At 39.4% G+C, this 11,253-nt stretch overlaps 1 protein-coding gene across 4 annotated transcripts in view; it reads left to right on the top strand.

Annotated features, from left to right (window-relative positions):
* The first annotated feature begins 146 nt into the window (after positions 1 to 146).
* Positions 147 to 11,253, top strand: part of DNAAF10 (dynein axonemal assembly factor 10) — a 34,472-nt gene continuing 23,365 nt past the window's right edge. For 3 of the 4 annotated variants that reach the window (XM_074341251.1, XM_074341252.1, XM_010963792.3), the window contains exons 1-4: positions 148 to 448; positions 6,502 to 6,602; positions 8,804 to 8,934; positions 11,109 to 11,210. In XM_074341251.1, the coding sequence (XP_074197352.1) occupies positions 266 to 448; positions 6,502 to 6,602; positions 8,804 to 8,934; positions 11,109 to 11,210 (517 nt within the window). In that variant the 5' untranslated portion in view covers positions 148 to 265. Of the gene's footprint in view, positions 449 to 6,501; positions 6,603 to 8,803; positions 8,935 to 11,108; positions 11,211 to 11,253 lie in introns of all 4 variants that reach the window. The other variant, XM_074341250.1, reaches the window with a different exon arrangement.

Genomic DNA, 11,253 nt, shown 5'->3' with positions numbered 1-11,253 from the left:
ATCTCTAATCTGTGTATGTACGAAAGGCAATAGTAAAGGCGATAAACAAATTTGTGCCGTCGATGAAGAAAAATCTTGTGTGCCGTCAGTGGCGCATCTGGCACTATCTGAGACACCTAAAGCCAACTCGCTAGGGCGTCAGAGGGCGCGTACGGCAAGCGGGAGGGACAAACTGTCTTTACTGTTCGGTGTCTGGTTTCCAGGTTAGCGTTTTGTTAGGGAAAGGGTGTGCCCTTTAGAAGAAGCGAAATCAATCAACTGGACCATGTCGGCCTTCGAGAAGCCTCAGATCATCGCCCATATCCAGAAAGGCCTCAACTACACGGTGTTTGACTGTAAGTGGGTGCCCTGCAGCGCCAAATTTGTGACCATGGGCAACTTCGCCCGGGGCACCGGCGTCATTCAGCTGTACGAGATCCAGCACGGGGACCTAAAGCTGCTTCGGGAGGTGGGTGCCGGGTCGACACTGCCCAGTTCCCAGGCCTGGGACTGACGTTGGGGGCGAGTGAGGATCCGGGGCGGGAGGGTGTCGGCATTTCTTTTTGCCAACGCCTTCGTCCAGCGTCTCGCCATAGCACAACTCGAGCTGGGCGGGAGTAGCGAAGCGGTTCGCAGATTGAGGAAAACTTCCGATGTAAAACGCTTTGTCCCGAGTCCTAAATTGTCGATGGGCTTGTTCATCCAAGCCCTGAAGTCCCTTCCTCTACCTACCGCCAGCCACTCTCGCTGTCCAGCGCAAGGTCTCTGGAAGTGACGCTACGGCTGTGTTTAAATTCGAGGCCCTTCTGGACAGTGCGCGGTTGTATTAACAGGCACAAGTTAGTAAAATGCTTTTTCATACAAACAGAGCCAAAGCAGGCACCAGGATGCCTGCAGTGTAATTGGAGGAGACAACTAACACATCTGTTCTTTCAACGAGTATCAGTTTATTGCCTGGTATTCCCATGCATGTAAATAACAATGTCACCCGTATCATGGAGTTTTTTTTCTAGTGGGAGAGGGAATCAGTTAAATAATCAAACCAATGATACTTAAATACAAACTTGAGATGAATTTTCTAACATAAAGGAACACGGTTCTATGAGAGTAAAACAAAACAAAACCAGATTTGGGGTGAGTAGAAGCTAATTTAGGCCAAACTAGGAGTTGACATTTCTAGAGGAAACAGCATAGGTGGAAGCTTAGCGATGGGAGAGAGGTTATTTCCTTTAGAAACAAAAAGAGTAGTAAGCAGGGACCAGACGTTGCAAGATCTATAGGTCTTTTAAAAGAGTTATGTCTTTTTTTTTTCCCTAAGAAAAATGGGACGTTAATGAAGGGTTTTAAATGGGATGTGGCAAGATCAGATTTACAAATTTTGTAAAGATACTAAGGAACGAATTGGAGAATAACAACATTAACTAACATTTTTATGCCTGGGTACAGTTTTTTAAATGCCTTGATTTGCGTTGCCTTTTGAAAAAGAACGATCCTTCATACTCAGAGGTTTAGAGTTGTAATAGACTACGGGACGTCTGTAATTCCAGGGACCAAAAGCTATGGAGAGAATCTGCTTGGAGCAGTTAGGAGTTAAACTGGTAGGTAAAGGATGAATACAATTTCGATAGGAAAGCTTAAATGAGAAGGAAAGTCAAACCCCATCCCACTTTAAATTTTATAAATGCCAGTTTTCTTGTTCAGTTTGTCTTCTTTACTCCTAAACATGGCTTGTTCTTTTCTACCTTTCCTTGTGTTGCTCATCACTGAGCCCCGAGTCACTTGTTTATATTCTAAGGTCCAGTTCAGAATATTTGATTAATGATGTCCCATCCTGATCCCTACACAAGGTAACTTCTCTTTATGTTGCATTCCTGTGATACTTACTGTGTCATAAATATATCATTCTGTCCCATGTATCTCTAATTAGACCATGAGCTCCTGAAGAGTAAGGGCATATCTTTCTTTAGAGGGGTAAGGAGCAGCTGCTCAATAAACTACTTGTTAAATGAGTAAATTCATGTCTGCGAAAGGATATAACTTGGAACTTTGAAATACTGGTTTATTGATCATTAGTTGATTGGGGTCAGGAGTTTGAATCAATAAGAAACACTGGAATTGTGCAAAGAAACTTAAAGATGAAGCATTAGGAACGAATACCAATCAAAGCTCAACCAGAGCTTCTAAAGACTTGTGAGTTTTCTTTTTATACGGCTACATGACTTGTGTACATTTCAGTACACTTGTTCTGTAATGAGAAATAGTGCTCTTTGTCTCTTTTAGAGATTCTGGAGGAGTCTAGGAGGTTTTTTTTTGTTTGTTTGTTTGTTTTAGTAATTTTGCTTTTTAACAAAAGTAATGTGTGTTCATGATAGAACATACCAAAAATATAGATAGGAAAGAGAAGAAAATTAGCATCACCCATCATCTCAACCGTAGGAATAACGACTTTGTGTAGTTTCACCTGTATCTTTTGGCTCTTCTCTTTTCTACCATAAACTGTCTGCTGAGAACCTGTTATTTCAAGGTACTATGCTAAAGAAGGACCAAAGAGATTTGAAAGATGAGTCCCTCCTCCTAAAGCGCCTACTGTCTGGAGAGAGGATAAAACAAATGCACAAATTTAAGAGCTTGCATTGTATTTGGCTGGGATGATGCAATGGGAAAGAGTATAGATTAAGTACAATCTCAGTGATTCTCAACTCTTACTGTGCATCAGGGTCACCTGAGTGTGTATGGTTGCTGTTGTGTGTGTGTGTGTGTGTGTGTGTGTGTTTTAAAATATTCATGCCTTTGTCCCACCCCAAGAAATTCTGAAGCACTGGGGCTCTTGCTTCTAAACTAGAGTGAAACCTGGACATCAGTATTTTTGAAACTTCCACCAGGCGATTCTGATGAGGACTACCATTGGTCTGGTTGAATTATTTATTAAAATAGGATGAAACCTACTTGATTATATCCTTGTGGAACCACCTCAAGTCATGTGCTCCAGAGCCCGTGCATCCAGGATAAAAAGGAAGAAAGCAAATGGGTCTTCATTGATGGCCTCCTTATCTTGTTACAAAGGGATAGACAGGGAATGGGGGCAGGGCCTTGGTATACAGTTGAGCAGTTCCGGTGGGAGCTGAAATCCATCTTTCTCTCTCTTTAGGCCCTGCAGGTGTGAGACTACCACCAGCCTCTAGAGGGCACCGTTTTTTTCTAATTGGCTCAAAGGACTACGGGTGGCCCTGAAAAGTGGAATTATAACTGGGGATGTTTACACTTTTAAAAATTAGTAATAAGCTAATGAAATTCCGCTTTTTTAGCCTCTGTGTCGCTGAATTCACCACTTGTTAGCATTTGGTTGACTAAACCTTTAGTGTTAATTAAGTAGTGCCAGGATGTGGAGGAGGAGATACTGACAAGCTGTACTAGACCCACCCACAGGCAGAACAGAAATAGCTCTCCTGGGAATTATCCGTCATGGGCTTCCTTTATCACGCTAACTCAGCCTGGCAAAGAGAACCAAGAGCTGGGTCAAATCTGCCCATCATTGATGGTCATCTTCAGTACCACACAGCCGAAATTACCTAATATATACTGATTTTCTTTGTGGAACAAATTTTGCAAAATAGATCTTTATTATAATTTTTTCTAACCAATCAGTTTTCTAGCAAGAAAAATTTTAAGTGTCCACTGAATTCTTTTCATCTTTTCTTTTCCCAAGGTAAAGCATTTAATGGGCAGGGAGGGAGCCCTTTTATCAACTATAAAAAATTAGCTTCACTCCAGCGGCCTCTCTCAGTTTAGCTACTACTGTGATTTCAATGACTGTCTAAGGGAAGCGCAAATACCTCTGCTTTTTAAAGTCCATTTAGCACAGCTCAGCCCTTCTGAGCAAAGTGCAGCCCTTGTTGAGGTGCAGATAACAAGCTGTTTATGCATTTGAGTTTGTTTTTCAATACATTTTACATATTTTGAGTTTAATTTGATCACTAGTACCTATAAATCTGTTTCTTTGATAGAAGGAGAAAAGAACGTGAGTGAAGCATAAACACCATGGATTTATATCTTGTAAAGACATGAATGGGGGTAAAAACCAAAGGACCCAAGTCAGAAAGTAGGCTTGATTCAGGCCTGTACCATTGACCTTCTGCACTGTTTCAGACTTTTTCATTATTGCTGTAGTTGTTATGGTGATCTGTGATCAGTGACCTTTGATGTTCCTCTTGTAATTGTTTGGGAGCGCCACAAGCCATGCCCGGATAAGATTGAAAACTTAATTAGTAAGTGTTGAACGTGTTCTGTTTGCTCCGCTGCCCAGTCCCTTTCCCCAACTCTCTCCCTGTCCTCGGGCCTCCATATTCCCTGAGACACAACAGTGTTTAAATTAGCCCTGTAATGGCCTCTTAAGTGTTCAAGTAGAACATGTCTCTCACTTCAAATCAAAAACTAGGAATGCTGAAGCTTAGGGAGGAAGGCGCATTGAGAGCTGAGCTAGGCCAAAAGCTAGGCCTCTTGTACCAAACAGTTGGCCAAGCTGTGAGTGCAAAGGAGTTCTTGAAGGAAATTAAAAGTGCTGTTCCAGTGAACACACAAATGGTAAGAAAGTGAGACAGCCTTATTTCTGATACATATAAAATTTTAGTGGTCTGGATAGAAGATCAAACCAGCCACAGCATTCCCTTAAGCCAAAGCCTGATCCACAGCAAAGCACTAACTCCGTTCAGTTCTCTGAAGGCGAGGAAGCTGCAGAGGGCAAGTCTGAAGCTAGCTTGGGTTGATGTATGCGGTTTAAGGAAAGAGGCTGTCTCCATAACATCAAACTGCAAGGAAAGCAGAGGTGCTGGTGTGGACTTGAGACAAGTTCTCCAGCTCTAGCTAAGACCACAGATGAAGGTGGCCACACTCAACAACAGATTTTCATTGTAGACGAAACAAACAGCCTTCTGTGGAAGAAGACGCCATCCAAGACTTTCATAGTTGGAGAGGGGAAGTCAGTGCCTGGCTTCAAAGCTTCAAAGGACAGGCTGCCACTCTGGGTGTAATGTAACTGGTGACTTTAATTTTAATTAAAGCCAATGCTTGTAGACCATTCCAACAATCCTAGGGCCCTTAAGAATTATGCGAAATCTATTCTGTCTGTGCTCTATCAATGGAACAACAAAGCCTGGGTGACAGCACATCTGTTTATAACATGGTTTACTGAATATTTTAAGCCCACTGTTGAGACCTACCACTCAGGAAGAAAGTGGCTTTCAGAGGACTCCTGCTCATTGGCAGTGCACCTGGTCACCCAGAGCTCTGATGGAAATGGACAAGGAGATTCATGGTCTCATGCCTGCTAACACAGCATCCATTCTGCAGCCCACTGATCAAGGAATAATTTCGACTATCATGACTTAAGAAATACATTTTGTATGGCTGTAGCTGCCACAAAGAGTGATTCCTCTGATGGATCTGGGCAGAGTCGATTGAAAACCTTCTGGAAAGGATTCACCCTTCTAGATGCCATTAAGGGCATTCATAATTCATGGGAAGGGGTCAAAATATCAACATGACCAGAAGTTTGGAAGAAGTTAATTCCAGTACTCATGAATGACTTTGAGGGGTTCAGGACTTCAGTGGAGGAAGTAACTGCAGATGTGGTATAAATACCAGGAGAACCAGAATTAGAAGTGGAGCCTGAAGATGTGACTGAATTGCTGCCATCTCTTGAGAAAACGGATGAGGAGCTGCTTCTTACGGATGAGCAAGCAAAGTGGCTTCTTGAGGTAGAATCTGCTCCTGGTGAAGATGCCGTGAAGATTGTTGAAAATGACAGTAGGGCATTTAGAGCATGACATAAACTTGGTTGATAAAGCAGCGGCAGGTTTTCAGAGGATGGACTCCGATTTTGAAAGAAATTCCTCTGTGGGTAAAATTCTAACAGCACCGCACGCTACAGAGAAATTGTTTGTGGAAGGAAGAGTCAGGCAAACTAGCAAACTGCACCGTTGTCTTATTTTAAGAAGTTGCGGCAGCCACCGCAGTCTTCAGCAACCACCACCCTGATGAGTCAGCATCCATCAACATCGAGGCGAGACCCTCCACCAGCAGAGAGAGAACTACTCGCAGAACGGTTAGATGGTGGTTAGCTTTTTTAGCAATAAAGTATTTTTAATTAAGGTCTGTACATTTTTTTTAGACATAACGCTGGTGCACACTGAACAGACTACAGTATATGTAGACATAACTTTTAGGTGCACTGAGAAACCCAAAAATTCATGTGACTCACTTTATTGTAATACTTGCTTTGTCGTGGTGGTCTGGAACCGAACTTACAAATATCTCTGAGGTCTGCCTGTACTTTCAAACAATACAAAAATGACTAAAGGAAAAGCATAATAATTTTTATCAGAGAACATTTTAATTGCCTTTTTTATTGTGTACCTTATTTAATTTCCAAAATAGAGCCATAGAATATGGAAATCTAGAAAATGATGGGTTATAAATAGCTGCTTACATAAATAACGTACCCTCTCTTCCCTCCCTTGCATCAAGATCGAAAAGGCCAAACCCATTAAATGTGGAACATTTGGTGCAACATCTTTACAGCAGAGATACTTAGCTACTGGAGATTTTGCTGGAAACCTTCATATATGGTAAGGTTATTTTATCAGTAATAAGACACGAAATAAGCAGTTTCTTAGATTATCACTCTTGTTACGCTTCCTCTGAAAGAATTCTAATTTTAAAATATTTCTTTCCCTGTTAAATTTTAACTATTTGTAAGAATGTGACAATTATTTTTTAATGTATATTTCTGACTTCATGCTCAAAACCCATTTTAAAATACTAACCTATTTTTCTTTAGATATTTTGGGTAATGTTACCAATATTTATTTCCACAATGATGTTTGGGGCTAGCATTTAATACACATACTTGTAAATAAAGGGCTATTCTCCACCTTAAAAGATACAATATATAAAAATGCTCATGTATAACACTGAAAAACTAGATATTGTTTACATTTCAAGAAGAAGTTTGGCATTACAGAATGACACACTGTTTTAATTTTTAACATAGAACTTCCAATTCATTAATTTTAAAAAATGCTTTAACTAACATCTGAGCACAACTTTTTAGGAACACATATGTTGAGTGAATCAAGATAAACAAACTAAATAAATAATTTTGTTAAAAAAGACAAAAATAAGTTTAAAAAAAAAAACCTGTTTTGAATGAGCAAAATCACAACTGTGCCCAGTGCCTTTAATTTTCTTGTTTTTACCTAGAGTTATTTTTTCATATTTAAAGAGTTGAATGAATTGAAATTCCTCTCTAATTACTTTTCAAGAATATCTCTTAATCATTTAAAGTAAACAGTAATGGTCTAGAGGAACTGTCTTCCCTAGCTCGTGTCTTCTATTGTGACCTTTCTTGAGTCTCACTTGGAATCTGCTGCTTTGTAATTAAATGACTTCGATAGACTTACCTGTCTTAGAAGTACAGTGTAACACAGAATGAAGCTTTTACTCCACCTTGCTTTAACTGCTTGACAATCAGTTTAGCATTTATTAGATTTATTAGTTTTTACCCTGCTATGTCACACACTTTCAAAGACCTTGGGAGAGAGACAAGTCTGAATGTTATTTTTTAAAAACAAATATATTTCAGCACAAGAATATGCAACAAATACAAACTGTTGACTATTTTCCTAACAGAGCTTCCCAGTACAGCACAGGTGTTACTGTCTTATTTTCATTGGTAAGTCTTACAATTTCACATTAAAAGAAGTGATATTTCAAAGTCTGTAACAACAGTCAAATAGTTATTTTAAGTAGAACCTCAGTCCTGTTTAGTCTCTTGATGCTTTCACAATTATACTGCAAAGATAAACATCATCTCTAAGCTAGGCTGAATTTCTCAAATTTTGGTTTGAGAGATTTTACTAATAAATCTGGGCCCAGCAATAAATTGGGATCACATGTCATAAAGAAGTACATTCATTAAGAAGAGAAAGTGTAAGTTATTAAAAACTGACTTGTTAAAGAGAAATGTGGATAGAGGCTCCAACAGAAAAGCCAAAGGGGGTGGGAGAGGACGAAGGGAGGAAAGAAAAGCGTGTATTAGCATAACCTACCTGAGCCGTTCACGCAGCCACACACAGGAGTTGGTATTTCCTGCATTCCCTTCATGTAACTGACCTAGAATTAGACAAACTTCAGCCAGTTTGACTGTTAAACATTTATTGTGTCCAGCATGAGGATAAACTAAAAAAACGTAACTGGATGAAAATTAGTCTGGAATTCAGTGAGAAAATAATACGTTATTAAGGAAGAATTGTATACAAAGCAAACACTGCTCACATTTTGTCCCTCAAAAGATCCCAAGATCAAACTGCCAAGGCCGACCTTGGAAACATTCCACATCACTTGGAACTTGCTCTCTGCCTAAAGCAGTGACTATCAGACTTCAGTGGGCCAGAGTCAGCAGGCTTGGGGCCCCATCCCGGAGACATGTAGGCATTATGTCTGGGGAGGAGCCCCTGAACCTGCGCTCACTGACAAGCACCCCTGCTGATCACGTGCGGAGGCCCCAGGTAGTCGTTCCTCTTTGAGGCCCGCTTAGTGAAGTGGGCTCAGGAGTTAGAACTCCAAGTTGATTGATGACAGCTCTCGTTGGGGGCTGAAAGAAGCTAAAGTCCATGGAGAGGAAAGTTTGGAAGTAAACGTATAAATGACCTTAGTTGCAGAACCCTTATTTGTAAATAAAAATCTCCATATGCCACGCATTCTTAAATTTGAGTTGTGTACTAATCACTTCGGACACGTGTAAGTAAGAAACTGTTCTGTTGTTTAGGAATTTGGAAGCTCCAGAGATCCCAGTCTATTCTGTAAAGGGCCATAAGGAAATTATAAATACTATAGATGGTGTAGGTGGACTGGGAATCGGGGAAGGAGCGCCTGAAATTGTGACTGGCAGCCGAGATGGTGAGTCAGAATATTCTGTATATTTTAAATTTTTTTTAGATTAAGTTTCTGTGGAACAGTGTTTTCTCTCTATGTGGAAATCTTCCTCAGTGCTTGCTCCCCAAAACCTAACATTCTGGCTTTTTGACAGGTATGCTTGACTGCATGTCCCTCAACCGCATCAGACTTTGGGGTATTTCGAGCTAGAGGCTTAGCACTTACTGCTTTTGTTTTGAGCTGGGTCAACTATTAACAGCCATAGTTTTCTATGAGCCTTCAGGATTTAAAATTTCTCTACAGGTTTTTGAGACAGCTGATGATATCATGTAGGTGGCAGCTTTCATTTTCTTTTTTTAAAAAGCAGAATGAGTACTTGTGAAAATTATCTTATTGGCAGCTGGTTGAACAGTGAAGTTCTGTGGTCTTTCCTCTGAGAAATGTGCATGATGTTCCAAGATCACCAATTTTGCCTTTCCCGATGTCAGTAATTAACAAAGGACTGGTCTTTTCGTGTCCAGTCGCTGTTCTGAATGACTGTAATAGAGTCAGAATTTTTGTTGCTTCGCAGGGGGTGCATAAGTGATCTGGAACCTATTAATGGTTTGTCTAGTTTTTTAATGGCCACTCAAGACCATGTGGGAATTGTTTTAAAAGAAAAGTGGGATTTAATTTTCTAATAGTTAGTCAAGAGCAGCTGTGTTTTGGAAATCAAACATTTTTTCCAATCGTAAAAACAATATGAAATATAGAAGGAAAAATAACATTCCGTCTACCACACCAGCGTGTCTGTTAGGTTTGTTTTCCTTTCCAAGCTTAGATACAATTTGACATGTGTTATCAGTGTTAACATGATTTTGTTTCCTTTTTCCTTTAATGTTTCGCTGTGTGTAAACACTGCTGTTTCTGTGTGGTTTTCATAATTACCATTTAAATTACTGTATAATATTCCATCCTATGAATGTCTCACAGTGTCTCTAACCATGCCTCTTTTAATAAGCCTTCAGTTTTTGTTTATTATTTTGGGAGAGTGACTTAAAAATAATGAAGAAATAAGTATCATCACGTATGGAACTTTTTTTGAAATAACCATACTTTATCATTTAAAAAAGTTGTCAAACTTTCCAAAGTACCTATTTACCTTACAAGCTACAGTAGATGAGGTGGATTTCCAGTCTACCCTACCAGCTTCCATTCCTTCCCCCCCACTAATTTTATAGATAAAAATAATATTCCGTTCCAACTTGTGTTTCTATATTTACTAGTTAATTTTGCTTTGTGAATTGTCTGTTTATGTTCTTGGCTCATTTAACTATTACTAACTTAATATGAATGTTAATTTGTATGAACCCTGTAGGATAATATAATAACTCTTGTCACATTTGTAGGAAGTTTATTTCTCCTTGAAGCGGCCGTTTTAATGACCAGTTTTCTTCTATCCTTGGCAATAAACCTAGTAGAATATCTCATCTCCTCTTTTCCTGCATTTATTATCCTTTTTAAGGATTTTTGTGCCCTTTTCCTATTCTCTCTTAGGTACTTGCTTTTTAGCCATTTTATTCCATGCCTTTGTGTTTCTCAAGAGTCAGTGACACTAGTTAGTAGTTCTGTAATTTGCATTAAAAATGAGGGCATTGAAATTAAATTGAGAAGAATTATTTATTACTTTTATTAAATCTTTCCCTCTTCTCTAGTGCCATGGGAAAGTTAAACTTAATAGTATATGAAATGGTATTCTGAACCCCATATAATAAATCATAGATGTTAAAATTATTCATCTGTAAAAGAAAAATGCCAATGATTATATGGGTAGTAAGGAAAAAACATTAAAATGACACTATTTACTTATTCTAAATGAGTAGTACATTGGTTTTAGGCTTAAGCCAAGAAAATAAGGCACAATTTGAATCCCATAACATTCGTGTTTGCCTTGTCCAGCATACCTTGTTGTGACTTGGGAACAGGTGTTAGCCTTTAAGTGTACCGATTAATTTGGAAGTCATGTCAGACAGTAACATGGGTTCTATCTCTGACATTAAGTTCAACTTGCCTAATTAGAAGTCAGAGACATGCAAATATTTTTCAGATATAACATCTGTAATATCTCCATGTACATAGAAAGCCATATGAAGAGAATGCAGGAAAGAAATGTCATCACTCACTATTGAATTTTGCCAACTCACTCTTGTTCCTGCCAGGAACCGTGAAGGTGTGGGACCCGAGGCAAAAAGATGATCCTGTTGCTAATATGGAACCTGTACAAGGAGAAAACAGGAGAGACTGCTGGACCGTGGCATTTGGTAAATTACCGAACAACTCTTGCATTTGAAGTATCAGATTGTA

Source organism: Camelus bactrianus, chromosome 15, assembly GCF_048773025.1.
Source record: "Camelus bactrianus isolate YW-2024 breed Bactrian camel chromosome 15, ASM4877302v1, whole genome shotgun sequence".
In the NCBI taxonomy this organism is placed as follows: Eukaryota; Metazoa; Chordata; class Mammalia; order Artiodactyla; family Camelidae; genus Camelus; species Camelus bactrianus.
The sequence above is the reverse complement of the archived record's forward strand: the minus strand, read 5'-3'. Positions and strand labels throughout refer to the sequence as shown.